At 37.5% G+C, this 17,409-nt stretch overlaps 1 protein-coding gene across 15 annotated transcripts in view; it reads left to right on the top strand.

The window, feature by feature from the left end:
* LOC110462944 (kinesin-like protein unc-104) overlaps positions 1–17,409 on the top strand; it is an 83,168-nt gene that overhangs the window by 21,147 nt on the left and 44,612 nt on the right. For 11 of the 15 annotated variants that reach the window (XM_021517215.1, XM_021517214.1, XM_021517209.1 and 8 more), the window contains exons 7-13: positions 11,317–11,495; positions 12,445–12,556; positions 12,927–13,070; positions 13,550–13,573; positions 14,983–15,061; positions 15,569–15,647; positions 16,675–16,814. In XM_021517215.1, coding sequence (XP_021372890.1) covers positions 11,317–11,495; positions 12,445–12,556; positions 12,927–13,070; positions 13,550–13,573; positions 14,983–15,061; positions 15,569–15,647; positions 16,675–16,814 — 757 coding nt within the window. The remainder of the gene's footprint in view (positions 1–11,316; positions 11,496–12,444; positions 12,557–12,926; positions 13,071–13,549; positions 13,574–14,982; positions 15,062–15,568; positions 15,648–16,674; positions 16,815–17,409) is intronic. The other 4 variants (XM_021517216.1, XM_021517217.1, XM_021517218.1 and 1 more) reach the window with 1 other exon arrangement.

The following is a 17,409-nucleotide window of genomic DNA, read 5'->3' as shown; positions in this document are numbered from 1 at the left end:
ACTTGCCGAAACAGTGTCCGCTCGATATCTCGAGTAATTATTAACGGATTAACTTCAAACTTCACAACAAGGTTAATTACCATGAAACCACGGACAAGTTCGATAACCGCCATTATCCGACCATAATTACTGGAGTTATTACCCTTGGTTTCATTAATGCGATGCATGCGTTCCATGATGTTGTATTGCACTCATTGATCTACCAGTTATGTTGAATGATTTCTCTTTTAATATCACTTACTCACAAATACTTCATATATTTCAATCATACAAACAACTGCTCATTCAATGTGTGACGGGCGTATTATATACCGCTCGCGGTAACCTTGTTTGTAAATAAATATGTACTGTTTAAAATATGTAGTCAAGCACCACCAATGAAGGGGACAACATACATATTTGTACATAACTTCACACAAGGAAACGGTTAAAACCTGTATATTACTTGAATCAAGACAAATAAATAAAATGCAAATTAATAATGTTGCTGATAAAAAGCATATTCATGTCATTAATACATATTTTTAACAATTGGATAAAATGTATATCTACCAAAAAAAATTTAAAATGCATATTATAACCTTGTTGAACTAAGTATTTAAAATGTTGATAAATATTCATATCTTTGATCAAATGCATATTTTTGACATCTTTAAATACAATTATTTACATTATTGATAAAAAAAATATTTATGACATCTATCAATTCATATTGTATGACATAGATAAAAAATGCATATTCATGAAACAAACAAAATACATATTCATGAAACAAATAACATACATATTCATGTGACAGCAAGCATCATAAAAGTACTGAACCCATAAATTCATGTGTAATGTGAGAGATACTTGTCCTGTATAACCTGTAGACCATTATATTGTTATATATATGTTTTTCTGTTGTTGTATGTCTATACCAATTCGTATTGATTTTGCGCCACTTATTCAGCAGCAAATGCAAACGGGTATAAAATATGTATAATGGTGGCCCATGGGTGCATTCCCTGGTACAATGGGATAGGTATTACACTGTACGCTGTAGTGAGTAACTAGAGATCCGAGCCGAGTCTGTCTGATCTCAGAAGTCAACCACAGATCAATGATTATACAGACCAGTTAGTCACTCCTTCTGTGATTCAGAGTTGACTGCAGCGTCTCGGTGAGGGATCATTTCGCTGAAGCCAGACCAGTACTGTTTAAGGAGACTATGTAGCTCTTGTATTGATTCTGTGGAAGTAGTCACAACCATATCCCATCAAACATTTCTATTACATCACAAGTGCTAGCTAGGCAAGCCCAATATTAACACATTAGCAGGTCCTCTACTGTATTGGCTTAGTGGCTATATCAAAACAAATGGTGTGTATTTCTTGAAAACAATTCAGATCTTTTCATTGTTCATTCAGTTTTATCAACACTTGAAAATATTTGGAAAAAGACTTTCTAAATATTACTTCTGTTCCCTCATGAAAATACTGAGGTTTATGTTGTGACCGATGTCCGTTCCCTTTGTCCATTTTCATACTTCTCTTTCTTTCTTACCGCCCTCTGAAACTAGTGTATTACTACCTAGATGTGTTGCATGCTGACTATTCAGTTGAGGTCAAGGTCAATGTTTAAGGTCAAAAGCCAACATTTTGTTGACCCTGCCTCCATCTTCGTCATGGTTATCAGATAACAAATACAATATATGTACCTGTATGAACTAGTGTTAATGCTCAAGTACTTTAATACTATGACGGCTAGATTAATGTTTCCAAACAGAAAACTTCAGAATGAGTTTAAAGAATTCTTTGATAAAATAGAAACAAATTCAAATTCCTTTCTATCATGTCATCAAGAATTTACGTAAATTATTATTAGAAAAATGATTTATTTCAAAGACTGTTGCGATGTTTTCGATGATCCCATTTTGATGCTGTGTTTTGTCTTCAGTGCTAAATCACAAACATGTCTGGTTGGTGTTTCAATTCTGACGTCACATGGGATGTTAATTACAAGCCGACTTACGCAACATCTAGGACGTGTGGTACTTATTCACTGCGTAGTATCACAGGCCACATTTAAGTGATAATTACATGCATAATAGATTTTAATTCACATGACCAAAAGGTTTCATAGGTATAACCATTGTTTTGTCTTAGACACTAATTAAAATAGCTTGGCTTGGTTATAATGTGTCGGTATTTGCCTCAGACAGCTCCTACGCATTGCCGGAAAAGGAAGCCGAAGAAGGCAGGCAAATATGTAAGGATTATTGATCGAAGCACGGATCATCGCTTGTTGAAGCTGAAGCAAATTTATATCCCTGCGTTTGAGAGGGTCAGGTATAGGTTACGAATGTATATCTCACGGTAAACAGACTGTCGGAATGTCTAGATTCATTTAGTAGAAGGTCAACAACCATTCAGGGATACAACAACAGTGGATCAACCTATTAGAATATGAAAGGTTCGGAACTGATTGTCACGATCCGTCAGCCATCAACACCATATGCCGAATTAATAAACAATGAGCAACAACAGGACTGCATGAACTTGTCAATCAATCGATAACAGCAAATCTGAAAATTGAAATAATTTCAAGAAGTTGAATATATATACATAAATGTGTATTGATTAAACAAGAATTTAAAAAAGAAATAAAAAAAATAAAAAATTGTGATGATTGCTGATAAATAAACATCTAAGGTCAGTGTTGTTTATTTTTGTAAATTCTCATTTTGTTTTTGAAATGCAATTTTAATTCATTTTAATGATCTGACCTCGTGATCTTGTTGTAACATAGCATGCAGACCTCTAGGCCTGTCGTTCGTGATTTAGACTAAGAAATCCACAATTTATATAATTGTCCGTGATCTAGATAAAACAAATCAATATTGCACGATTATTTATGGTTTTAAGCTATTATCTAGGCCAATTGACTGCGTCATATATAAACCACCTTGCAACACAAACAAGATAACATTAGTCTCTTAAAATAACAGGGTATTGCCGGGACACATACTTGTTGTCCGATAAAAGACGGACATGAACTGCGTGCATGCCTCAACAATAACCCTAACCTCTGACATTTCCTGGAGCTGTTTACTCTGGCCAGCATGGGGCTTATTGCAGTAATCAACCTCCCCGGGTGTGACAGTCAGATCAGCCGATTTATCTTGTTGCAGGCGACACTGAAATCGACCGTATTACAGTCATTAAGATGTATCCAAGATTCTGTCAGTCTGGCACTTGGACTCTGTAATTCATTTACTAGTATCGAGAAGTTTGATTTTCAGTGTATTTTGCCTCAGAATATTGATTTGCATAAGTTAAATTTCGGGGAAAAGACCTGACGTGACATTTGTTATATTTCCTTTTATAAATAAATATTCATAAAGACGTTGGTCCTCACAATTAGAATACCATCATGTGTATCCTTACAATTTAGTGTAACTGTATGTAGACTTCAACCTAAAGTAAAGTTCAGCCATATGTAGACTAAAACCAAAACATAAGGTGAAGTTATGTGTAAAATTAAACCTAAACCTACAGTTTAGTCATATGTTACTGAGACTAAGCCTGAAACAAGAAGTTTAGCCTAAACCTGAAACATAAAATTAAGCCTTAACCGAAACATGAAATTTACCCTAAGCATGAAACATACAATTTAGCCTTAACCTGAAACATAAAGTTTAGCCTAACTCAGAAACATAAAATTTAGCCATAAGCCAAATATATAGAATTAGGCTAAACCTGAAACATAAAATTTAGCCCTAACCCAAAACATAAAGAATAGCCTAAACCTGAAACATGAAAGTTAGCCTTAACCCAAAACATAAAGTTAAGTCTAAACCTGAAACATAACATAAAGTTAAGCCGAAACCCAAAGCATGAAATTAAGCCATATTAAAATTTAAACCTAAACATAAAATACAGCCATGTGAAGTCAGATCCTTACATAAAGTATAGTTATAGAGTGACGCGTACAGAAAGAGAACAGGGTAGGGGAGACGTGAGTACAGTGTAAGAGTGACACAGACAGAGAGAGGACGGGGTATGGGAGACATGAGTACAGTGTAAGAGTGACACGGACAGAGAGAGGACGGGGTAGGGTAGACGTGTGTACAGGGTAAGAGTGACACAGACAGAGAGAGGACGGGGTAGGGGAGACGTGAGTACAGTGTAAGAGTGACACAGACAGAGAGAGGACGGGGTAGGGGAGACGTGAGTACAGTGTAAGAGTGACACAGACAGAGAGAGGACAGGGTAGGGGAGACGTGAGTACAGTGTAAGAGTGACACAGACAGAGAGAGGACGGGGTAGGGGAGACGTGAGTACAGTGTAAGAGTGACACAGACAGAGAGAGGACAGGGTAGGGGAGACGTGAGTACAGTGTAAGAGTGACACAGACAGAGAGAGGACAGGGTAGGGGAGACGTGAGTACAGTGTAAGAGTGACACAGACAGAGAGAGGACAGGGTAGGGGAGACGTGAGTACAGTGTAAGAGTGACACAGACAGAGAGAGGACAGGGTAGGGGAGACGTGAGTACAGTGTAAGAGTGACCCAGACAGAGAGAGGACGGGGTAGGGGAGACGTGAGTACAGTGTAAGAGTGACACAGACAGAGAGAGGACAGGGTAGGGGAGACGTGAGTACAGTGTAAGAGTGACACAGACAGAGAGAGGACAGGGTAGGGGAGACGTGAGTACAGTGTAAGAGTGACACAGACAGAGAGAGGACAGGGTAGGGGAGACGTGAGTACAGTGTAAGAGTGACACAGACAGAGAGAGGACAGGGTAGGGGAGACGTGAGTACAGTGTAAGAGTGACACAGACAGAGAGAGGACAGGGTAGGGGAGACGTGAGTACAGTGTAAGAGTGACACAGACAGAGAGAGGACAGGGTAGGGGAGACGTGAGTACAGTGTAAGAGTGACACAGACAGAGAGAGGACAGGGTAGGGGAGACGTGAGTACAGTGTAAGAGTGACACAGACAGAGAGAGGACAGGGTAGGGGAGACGTGAGTACAGTGTAAGAGTGACACAGACAGAGAGAGGACAGGGTAGGGGAGACGTGAGTACAGTGTAAGAGTGACACAGACAGAGAGAGGACAGGGTAGGGGAGACGTGAGTACAGTGTAAGAGTGACACAGACAGAGAGAGGACAGGGTAGGGGAGACGTGAGTACAGTGTAAGAGTGACACAGACAGAGAGAGGACAGGGTAGGGGAGACGTGAGTACAGTGTAAGAGTGACACAGACAGAGAGAGGACAGGGTAGGGGAGACGTGAGTACAGTGTAAGAGTGACACAGACAGAGAGAGGACAGGGTAGGGGAGACGTGAGTACAGTGTAAGAGTGACACAGACAGAGAGAGGACAGGGTAGGGGAGACGTGAGTACAGTGTAAGAGTGACACAGACAGAGAGAGGACAGGGTAGGGGAGACGTGAGTACAGTGTAAGAGTGACACAGACAGAGAGAGGACAGGGTAGGGGAGACGTGAGTACAGTGTAAGAGTGACACAGACAGAGAGAGGACAGGGTAGGGGAGACGTGAGTACAGTGTAAGAGTGACACAGACAGAGAGAGGACAGGGTAGGGGAGACGTGAGTACAGTGTAAGAGTGACACAGACAGAGAGAGGACAGGGTAGGGGAGACGTGAGTACAGTGTAAGAGTGACACAGACAGAGAGAGGACAGGGTAGGGGAGACGTGAGTACAGTGTAAGAGTGACACAGACAGAGAGAGGACAGGGTAGGGGAGACGTGAGTACAGTGTAAGAGTGACACAGACAGAGAGAGGACAGGGTAGGGGAGACGTGAGTACAGTGTAAGAGTGACACAGACAGAGAGAGGACAGGGTAGGGGAGATGTGTGTACAGTGTAAGAGTGACACAGACAGAGAGAGGACAGGGTAGGGGAGACGTGAGTACAGTGTAAGAGTGACACAGACAGAGAGAGGACAGGGTAGGGGAGATGTGAGTACAGAGTAATCAGACAGACCAGGGAGACAACAATGCATATCTTTCATTTTACGCAGACAATTAAGAAAGGAAGGATGATCCAACTTCGCAAAATATTGAAGAGACCTTTTAAGGCAACAAAAAAGCAATCACAAGCACAGAAGAAGGCAGTGCGTGAGCGTACCATTTCCTGTACAGTGATTGGTGGAGGGCTGCGTAGCTTCGGTACAGCACGAACCTCATCAGCACCAATCAATAAGATAGCCGACCTGACTCTCGCTTCACTGTTCATACAGTTCACTTACTGGTGTATTTTTAGCTTGCTGAATAGTAATCTTTCTATAACAACGCAACAGGCGCTTTCAGTATTGCCTACCAGGCAGAATAAGCCGACATCTCGAGGGAAACGTTGGTCACGCACTTTCAGCTTGTATAGTTTTCTGTGACAATGTTTTTTATGGACAATGACGTATCAGATGTACATTGTAATAAACTTCCAAAAACATACAATTTATGGTTTGTACAATGTATCGGAGAAACGATGTATCAATTGAGCACTGTATTGCATGAACATTGTAATACACATACAATGTATCACACATACAATGTTACGATGTATCACACATACAATATATCACATAAAACAATTCAAATGAACAATGTATTAATAATAATAATGATATACATAATTTGATATAGCACCATATCTAGCTAACATAAGCCACTCTAAAGTGCACTTTACAGTACATAGATATACATTAATCAATACAATTTTGAGGAATTTGCAGGAGCTGCCTTATCAGGTGTTAAGCACTAGTACTATACCACCTGGCTTATACCTCCCTATGTGTGTATGCCTGTGTAAGCAAGGACAAACTAAAATGTCGGCACTTCCTTAGACTATAGTCGGAAGAGACGGGGAAGATCTCAAAACCAGATTATTTATATTTTTTTTTTCTTTCTTAAAATCTCAATTAAAAGCTTTTTAACTTGCACTGTCAGCTTTAAGGAATTGGTTTCTATTTAGGTGAGGTTATGGGGTGATATAACTCCAGTTGAGCACATGTAAATTGAATAGATAATGAAGTGGTCAGATTAAAATTTATTATGCTTAACTGGAGTTATGAACTCATTTTTTTTTTTTTGTGAATGGTTCATAACTATTTTATAAATTAGATTAATCACAACATATTAACACATGATTGGTTCAATGAACGTAACAGCCTGAAATTAACTCAGCCTTGGATTGAGGCTGTTGCAGTGGAGTACCACTAGCCCTCTACAACAGGTACCGGACCCAATTCGGTGGTTTTTCTTCGGCAATCCAGGTTTTCCTTTACTTCCAAAAACTGGCATGTCCATGCGTAGAATAAAATACAAACAAAACATAACCAAACTAACTTAGCCTAATGGTTAACTCAGCCCACATATACTGTTGATGGCGTCATGCAATTGTGTGGCGTTCAAGGAAAATTTGCATAACTCCGCCCACATGTATTAAATTGTTATCGACGTCATGGAAACTTGTCATGGTCTATAATCAGGCTGTGAAATAATAACTTCAGTTTTCGGGAATAATGGTTACTGAATGAGAGTTGGTGTAGACTATAAATAGAGTGTATTACATGAAAAAATGGCAATAAACGTGGTCTGCAAGTAATAAAGAATGCTATGATGTGATATTTTCTGCTGATTAAGGATCCTCCTTCCACTCCCAAAAACTGTATTTATGAATGGAAAATGTTTTAACCAGCATGACAATAACTTTAATAAATCGTTCCTGCAACTCATTTACTTAAAGGAAATTTTATGAAAAATTATTAAATTGAAAATAAACAAAAAAATAATCGTGATAAACGACAGAGTTTTGAGAGAAAAATTACATCGGGACAAGACCAGAATGTGAACCCTAAACTTTCAATCTCCACCTGGCACTACCGTTATTTGGTCCTAAATTACTTAAATTTTGAAACCCTAAACTTTCAATCTCTGGCCCAACATGTACAGCACTACCATTATTTGGCCATATATGACTTATTTTTTTTTATCCCTAAATGTTCAATCTCTGGCCCAATGGCACTGCCGTTATTTTACATCATAGCATACATTCTCCGACACTTGATTAAACTGTTTTGTTGGATGAGATTTCTAATTCGATGTTGACCTATAAACAGGATTGATTAGATGTAACCATGGTAACCGTAATGGCTAATTCTCCGATCCAATAATCATCAATTTCAACTTCATCCCCCACTTACTGAAAACCCATTGACTGGCCGTTAGCTGTTATTTATTTACCTGTTGACTCGATAACGGGAAATCCTCGACCACTTAATTGTGCTATATATGATTTTATGTATGGTACAATTTAATGACATCCATTCTCGGAAGCTTTTCCGATTCATTGGGATTCCAGAATGATGTCATGATACTAGCAAATGAATAAGACCACCCATTCAGAAAAATATTGCTAGAATAATTGCCTGTCACGAACATTCTGAACAAGAACCACTGTGTACAAGGAAAGGTTTGCTGCAGATTAAATTTTCACCCTTTTCGCACTCCACAATAACAGCAAAGATTTGTACACAATTTTACCTATATAGTAATTACATGTGAAGGGCGAAATTTACACTGAGCGAATATAGGTTTTACCAAGGAAGGGCAAACATTTGATTGGGCAAAAGTTTTCCGGGTAAACAGTTACCCTGTTTAGTTAAGCTCTGGAAAAATGGACATAGAAATGTACCTTATTTAAAAGATTATTTTCTGTCATGAAGACAAAAGGATTTTTCTTTTACTTTGTTGAAATTTTCCTAAATCTGTAAGCTATGGACAAAACTGAAATGTCTTATACAGTTGATGGTTGGTTTAAAACACTTATAAAGTACTTAAAGGAGAACTGGAAAAATCAATATGGCATGGTAATTAACTCATTCACCCCTGAAGACACATTTGAACTCCTCCAATCCAAAGGTTGGAATAGTTCATTATGAACTTTCAGGGGTGAATGAGTTAAGTCTTCGTGAACACTCAGCATCATGTTCGTGAGTTGGCGTTGAGGATCATGGTAGATTTGAAATATCTTTTTATTAGCCACTAGATAATAGGTACAGCTATATATATATATAAATCGGTAAGATAATCGTTACGTAGATTATAGGCAGACACTATACCGACACTATGATACAGAAGATGGGGTATTGATCCTATTGTTAGATTGCTCAAATCTTGTGTGGGAGTTACGGAGACAGTAATGTCTGATACGTTGTACCCACACACAGCAAATCTTTTTATTGTGAATTTATTATGCATCAGTTGTATGACATTTTAGTCGTAACAATTCAGTATCGGTGAGATGACGAGCTAACAAGATAACAAGGGCTGGGCTTGTTTGTGATATTTTATAAAAATATCTCTGCCTGACAGAAAAAAACAACATATTATCATTGTCACTAATCATGATATAGGATTTAATTTAATTTTAATTGAATACATGATGGACACAGGCACTTACTTAAATGCTTATATGCCCATATATATCATAATTTTAAAAAAAAATCAAAAGAATCGAGAATTTTATGAAAAAATATATTTTTTAAATTACTCCCGTTGGTAGATTTGTAGCTAGGTGATTAAATATCAGTTCAAGGTGTTTCCAATGATTTTCCAAACTTATTTCGAAGTCGGTATTCATTTTAGCGTATATGATTCCCGTCGTTATTCTATAGACGTGATAGGGGAGACATAATAGAAGTGTTCAAAATATTGAGGGGTGTCTATGATACAACACCATCACAGGACAGGGCCTTTGGTCAATAAAACAAGATAAAAGGATTCGAGGACATTCACTCAGTCTTGATAAATCAAGCAGCAGACTGGATGAAATGAAACACTCATTCACTCAACAAATTGTTAGCAACTGGTCGTAATAATTTCCTACCGGAGCACATGATTCAAGCACCAAATCTAATAGCTTTCAAAAAAACACATCGATAAACTCTGTGAAAGTGGTGAAAGGATATTTGGATTGACGTCACATCAAAACATTGTTATTTATTACGACTAAATAAATATGGACTATGATCTGAATATAGAGGCAGATACATGTCTGCGTTCAGAATAAACTAAGTTAACCCTTTCACCCCTATGTAACTTTAGTAGACTCTACCGTGCATTGATCTGGATGAATCCATTATGGTCTACAGTGGTGAAAGGGTTTAAAGTATGTTAAATGAGTGCCTATGGAAGACTGTTCCGTGTATATACTTGTGGTCGGGGAGTTGAACCCCTGCTCAGCTGTGTTTGTAAACTATGAGTGCAATATAATCCACAGTCACACCTCCCATTGACACTAGGACAACCTGACTTATATGTCACATGCATACAAACAGAAAGTTTATGAATTATTTATCTGTGAAAAATCGACCTCATTTCAATCAGTAAATATTTTTAATGACACCAATAATTACCATATCTAGCACACAGGAACTATGTATTTCTGTATGAACAGCCTGCTGACTGGTTGATAAAGAAGTGCGAGTCCTGGAGAGTAGCTTTTACTGCCCTGCTGAAATAAAGATAAATTACTCTGAAGGTTTCAGAAGCATTAAGTGCTGTCTGCAGTCCAAATTACCAGAACTAATTTAGCAGTATGCATTTATACGTAAAAAAAGCAATTGCCGTGCAAGGGTGGGTGCGGGGAAGTGGGCCGGGACCACCTTGCTGTTGAATATTCATTGAGTTATCAATTTTCGCATAAGTTTAATTTTTGCCTTTTTTGCCGCCAGTAACGAGGGCAAATTTATCATTAAAGAACCAACATTAGTGAACAGCATAATAAGCATAGCAATCAAATGTGAAGGTTGAAATTAACACTAGGCAAAAACAGATTTTACCAGCGAAGGGCCAAAGTTTCCCAATATACAGCAGTCATATTATAACAAAACAACAGCTAAGAATGAAGTTGAATGAAATCTGCACATAGCATTTTTCTGCCTAATGTCGTTAATAGAAGAAATAAAGACTCGTGATTAGATGTCTCCCTTATTTTCTGTTTGAGTTTGCGGCAATTCTTCATTATTGCCAAAAAGAAATTTTTTGACCAGATTTGTAAACAGATTGTGCATTCAGGTATAACATATGCTAAAATCATCGGATCCAACACTGTTCTTGCCAAAACTGGTCAGTTTTTTGAAAGGACCGTATTTTACCGCTGATAAGCCCATGTCTGGTGATAAGCCCACCCCCACTTTTACTTACTGTCCATGCACAGGGTGGGTATTGTCTTACCCTATGTCTTATACATGAACACAAAATGATATGTGGATTCAATATTAAACTAAAATAAATTAAATTTGTGTATTTTTAGGTAAGCTATATGGAGATTTACTGCGAACGTGTGCGTGATTTATTAAACCCTGGCAACAAGAATGCCCTGAGGGTGAGAGAACATCCCCTCCTGGGCCCCTATGTGGAGGACCTCTCCAAACTGGCCGTCCAGTCCTTCAAGGACATCAGCAACCTCATTGATGAGGGAAACAAAGCCAGGTAAGATTGTGGGCAACACAGCATATTCTGTGGGGAAGGCTACCAGGCAAAGTAGGGGAAAATACAACAAGAAAAGTTATGTTTAATTAAGAGTCCACCTTAATGAGGACATCAGTTATCTCATTGATGAGGGAAAGAAACAAAGCCCGGTAAGATTGAGGGCAACACAGCAAATTATGTGGGGAAGGCTACCAGGCAATGTAGGGCAAAATACAACAAGCAAAGTGTTTAATTAAGAGTCCACCTTAATGAGGGCATCAGTTATCTCATTGATGAGGGAAAGAAAGCCAGGTAAGAATGAGGGCAACATGGTAAGTGTTGTGGCAAAGGTTATAAGGTGAGGTAAGGGAAAAAGCAAAAAACCAAGTTAAGAGTGCTACTTGAGGGCCCCCGTCCTTATATGACCCTGGCTGTTGTGAGGATTTTAAACCCCAAACAAACAAACAAAAGCTTGAGGGCAAAACGGCAAGGTAAGAATGAAGTCAGAAAGTCTTAACTCAGGAGGAGGCAACTGGAGAAGGTTAAGGCAATGCTTCAAGGTAAGCGTAAGGGCGACATGCCAAGATAAAGATGAGAACAACAAGGCAAAATAAAGACAAAGGCAAGGTAGGGTTATGTAGAATTCAAGTGAAGTGGCACTATATAAATGATGCCGTTTGAAGCACGGTCCAACTACAAACAGAACACATTACATCTCCAGCACAAACGCAAGCATACACACATAGGGAGATATTAGCCTGGTGGCATATAGGACTAGTAGTTAGTGCCTGATATGGCAACTTCTGCGAATTCCTCAAAAATTGTATTGATTAATGTATATGCTAATTGTATTATTGTATATCTATGTACTGTAAAGCGCTTTGGAGTGGCTTATGTTAGCTAGATAGGGCGCTTTATCAAATGTTGTGTAATATTATTATTAGTATTGTGTTACTGTTTGGTTTAAAAGAACTGTGGCTGCCACTAACATGAATGAGACGAGCAGTCGGTCCCACGCTGTGTTTACCATTATCTTCACACAGAGGAAGAAAGACGCGGCCACTAAAATGACGGGAGAAAAGGTAGCAACTCCAACACATCATAAAATCAATTATATTAAGAATTTAATAAAAGATGTTTCAATATACATATAAGATGCAAAATGAAATTTCTTTGACTCCTATGAAACTAGATCAGGAATTTTCATAAATTTGATGCGAAAAATATTATACCGCACAATTTTTATGAAACTAATTCAGGAAATGTGATAAATTTGATGCGAAAATATTATACCGCACAATTTTTATGAGATTTACAAAAGAAAATGATTACTATAAGTAACTGTGAATTTGTGAACAGATTTATCATGCTGTTAAATATGTATAATTGATTTGAACAGCCTTGAGAAACGTGAAAAGAAAGATATTTTAATGTAAGTGTTTTGCTGTGCAGGTCAGTAAGATAAGCTTGGTTGATTTGGCGGGAAGTGAACGAGCAGACTCGACCGGAGCCACTGGGACACGTTTAAAGGAGGGTGCAAACATCAACAAGTCTCTTACCACCCTCGGCAAAGTCATATCGGCCCTCGCCGATTGTGTAAGTATATATTCGCAAGAAGGTCAAATATGCAATGTTACAAAAATAGTCTTGAGTGTGATCAATCGAAAGAGATGAAAAAAATAAAAATAAAATAGATAGTAAATAAGGGGAAACGGAAAAGCAAAAGCAAAATCATAAGAAAAATGATGTTCAGCTTGACAGTATTTAAGTGATTTTGTACAGGTTTGTTTTGCCGTCAGCTTCAAATTAGATTTCAAGGTATTAATAAAGGTTTATATTCTTAACTTAAAACGGTATTTACACATGACTCAGAAAAAAATGTGTTTTTAAATGTGTCATCCTAACTTTATATTACACCGAGCAATAGCAGGTTAAGGAATTGTGATATAGATTTGTTAACAGAAACTCTTTGAAATGATTAGTTCATTTTGAAATAAAGATTAATGTCTATGTCAAAATTTTCTACTTACTCTGTGAGAATTCTTAATTTTCTCTATCGCTTCTCCCCCATATAGAGTGCTCTAGAAAGTTTTGGGAAAGTAAGTTATATCGTCCAGCGGAACAACTTCAGTGTTTTTGTTATTGTCTCCCCTGTTTTTGTGTATGTCGGCTCTGTTTTTGTGATTGTCTCCCCTGTTTTGTGCTTGTCTCCCCTATTTTTGTGCTTGCCTCCCCTGTTTTTATGTGTATCTTTCCTGGTATATATGTTTATTTCTGTGTCAATCTTTCATTTCCTCTTTTTGTATTACCCATTACACAAGCAACACTGGATGAAGTGACTTGCCATTATGAGATCGATGTTTTCATTTGTCACTTGAAGCTAGATATGTATAGTCAACCAATGAAAATCAGTGTAACATTTATATGTATCAGATCTATTTGTACTGTAAAATATGCATTATCTATGAAATAATGTTTTCCAAAATTTTACATCTTTTAACAAAGATTTTTTTGTTATTATTATAGAATTGGAATTTCTTGCTCTAAAAAGTCACCTCATATTAACACGATACTGATGCATTTGCGTTCATTTTCATTGGTTTGGACATTGGTAGTTTGTTTACTGTAAAGATATTTTTTTGAGTTTGTTTATCATAATGTTGTTTACAGCTATGATTTGAAGAGAAACTGAACCTTGTGTAAAGTTGACATCCTTACCATTTAATGTAAAATTATGATAAAAAAATATTTTAGTTTAAGTTTTAAAAATATAGATCGTGTTTTATTATGTGCTGATGATCAATTATGAGAAATTATTATCAATTTTAAGATTAATTGAAGTCCAGTTACTTTTCAATTGGTTAATAGCCCATTATTGACCCTTCATTAGGATTTACACTCAAAATGAAATTAACGGGTTTTTACAATTCTATTATTGTAAATATGAGATATTACATGATATTTTTCAGAAATGACGAAAATTACGCCAGCAAGAAAGATAATAATTCGTTAAGTTGTATGATGTCGGGTAACAGACTTCAGATTGACAGGTGTAAAATAAATTCAAGAAAAGTGCTAAGTTCAGAAGTGGTGATTCCATGATTTTGTGTTGAAAACAAAAATTGTCACTTTTTAACATGAACCTTTTAACCCTTTCACCACTGTAGACCGTAATGGACTCATCCATATCAATGCATGGTAGAGTCTACTGAAGTTACATAGGGGTGAAAGGGTTAAGGTTTGGGGAAGTTAAAGAATAGATCAATGTCAATTTTCAAAGGGTAAAAACTGCAATTCTGTCTGTCATATACCAATTTTAGGAGTCAAAAACCTTCTCCCCTTAAATTTGGAGAGTCAAAATACATGTCAAATAAACGTTACTATAAAATCCAATCTAGAGTCAAAGCTAATTTTGGGGAGTCAAAAACATACTGTTTAGAGCCTTTTGAAAGCTCTGAATAATGTAGCATTAATAAACTTCAAGGTGTGTATTATTTCTCTCTTTCAGGCAAGTAAAAAGAAGAAAAAGGAGAATTTCATTCCGTACCGAGATTCTGTTCTTACCTGGCTCCTCAGAGAAAATCTTGGTAAGTAAATATAACATGTGAAGCCGGTCCATCAAAGTTTTACTTCCCGTAATATGCGAGTACATATTTATACAGCAGGTTAGCATGGAGCGACATAGGTCAAGTATTAACCTTTGCGAGATTTAGGTTGGTAATTGAAATAAATATTTTACCACAAAAGGAAATAGATTAATGACATGAATTGGCACAAATATTCTTCCTCCTTAACCATATTTGCCAACTTTTTAAACTTTTCAGCTGGGGGTGGGGGTGGGGGGGGTGGGGGATTAAAAACAAAAATAAAAACTAAATGTATGGCTGTATACACCCAAGGGGGAAAATAACACTTTTAAATGGAATCTTTTGAGCTGTTCTTTCATATAAAACCAACAGATCTTCAAAAATAGGAATAATTTAGCTAATTCACTGGTTGAAAATGCTCAATTTTAGGGTCCGAAATTGGAAGTTTCCCTCAAAATTAGGGAGAGTTTGCAGGTATGCTTACGTGTGTGTCTATTTGTGTGACAGGTGGGAACTCTAAGACCGCCATGGTAGCTGCCCTGAGTCCTGCCGACATCAACTACGATGAAACTCTCAGTACTTTGAGGTATACTATCATTCCTTTTTAGATTTTCTCAGATGAATGACGGTAACATATAATTTGCAAATCGTGCTAATTATTTCTTTGAATTTAAATAAACAATGGTAGGTATTGTTGTTGAATAGTTATTATAAATAACAGCTGCATTTGTGTGTGAGTGTGTAAGAGGGCGGGGGGGGGGGCACAATTTTACTGAAAGAAATATACTTTTGAACATCATGAAATTCCTGAACTCATTCACCCCTACATATTTAAATTGGACTTGACCAGACCTTGATTTGGTAAGGTTCAAATGTGACTTAGAGGTGAATGGGTTAAACAAAACAACTTTGCAGTTCATTATCAAATGAATTTAAGGTTGGTTGCAGACTATTCCAGCATGTCAACTAGAAAATTCCAAGAAAGAATCTTTTACATTTCAAATTAATTTTTAAGTCTAATATTGTCAGGTTTATCACATAACCATAATTAATGTAAAGGATATACTGAAAAAGGCATTCTAGCTTGTCCTTAATTTACATAAAGGCAGATAATGCAAATTGTTAGACTAGCAGTATTGTCCTTGTAATGGATAACTTTGACATCATGTGTGTTAAATGTGTGTATTAAGAGTAGAAAAATGCACAGTCAGACCATTTTTTAAACCCGGGATCCTCCAAACTCTAGACGGATGCTCTACAAATTGAGCTACCTCACAGGTCACCGACGAGCGACTCAGTCCAGTTCTGCTACATTCCTCCGTCCTTTTTCTAAGTCTTCGCCCCCGTAGACACAACTATTAACAACCCAGGTTCGGGTAGCCCCATGTCACAGGGGGCACCAGATGTAATAGGAGTGGAGAAATGCACTGGGTTCGAACCCGGTACCGTCTGAACTCGAGATGGACGCTCTACCAATTGAGCTACCTGGTCGACGACGATCCACCCAGTCCAGTTCCACTACACTGTGTTTAGTTCAGATTGTGAATTTAATTTTACTCACCAATTTTCTAGAAAGTTACACTGACCATAACTTTTATATTTGATCCATACAGGTATGCTGACCGAGCCAAGCAAATTGTATGTAAGGCAGTGGTCAATGAAGACCCCAATGCCAGAATTATCCGGGAACTCAAAGAGGAGGTGGCCAAACTGCGCGAAATTCTTGTCCAAGAGGGGATAGAGCTTGGGGCAGGTAAGTCTGGTCTGACTTCTATATGTGCTAATGGCATATGGATCTCATACAAATTAGATAAAGAAATTGCAATAAGTTTGGACAGTCTCAACTCATTCACCCCTGAAGACATATTTGAACTCTTCCAATTCAAAGGTAGGAATAGTTCATTATGAAATTTCAGGGGTGAATTAGTTAATTGATGTTATCCTGACCTGTATGTTGTAATGTTGTCTTAATGTCCAAATTATGACAGACTATCTTCTAGTGTAAGTTGAATATTTTTTCATTTTTTTCATTTTTATTTTTTTAATTTTTTCTGTTTTCTGAATGATATCATAAAACTTTAGGTCTCCTATCCAAAAGTAATATGTACTACCCAACTTGTTTTGAAACTTTTATGAGTTGTAATTGGATCAAGGTCAATCATTTGAGAACATGTCTAGATGCTACCCAGAAAAGTGCATTGAAAACCCTAAGGTAATTTCTGATAATTACAAAATTATAGTTTTTAGCTCACCTGCCCGAAGGGCAAGTGAGCTTATGTTATGGTGCGGCATCCGTCGTCCGTCCGTCCGTCCGTCCGTCCGTCCGTCCGTCCGTCCGTCCGTCCGTC

This window comes from Mizuhopecten yessoensis, unplaced genomic scaffold, assembly GCF_002113885.1.
Source record: "Mizuhopecten yessoensis strain PY_sf001 unplaced genomic scaffold, ASM211388v2 scaffold10847, whole genome shotgun sequence".
Taxonomy (NCBI): Eukaryota; Metazoa; Mollusca; class Bivalvia; order Pectinida; family Pectinidae; genus Mizuhopecten; species Mizuhopecten yessoensis.
The sequence above is the reverse complement of the archived record's forward strand: the minus strand, read 5'-3'. Positions and strand labels throughout refer to the sequence as shown.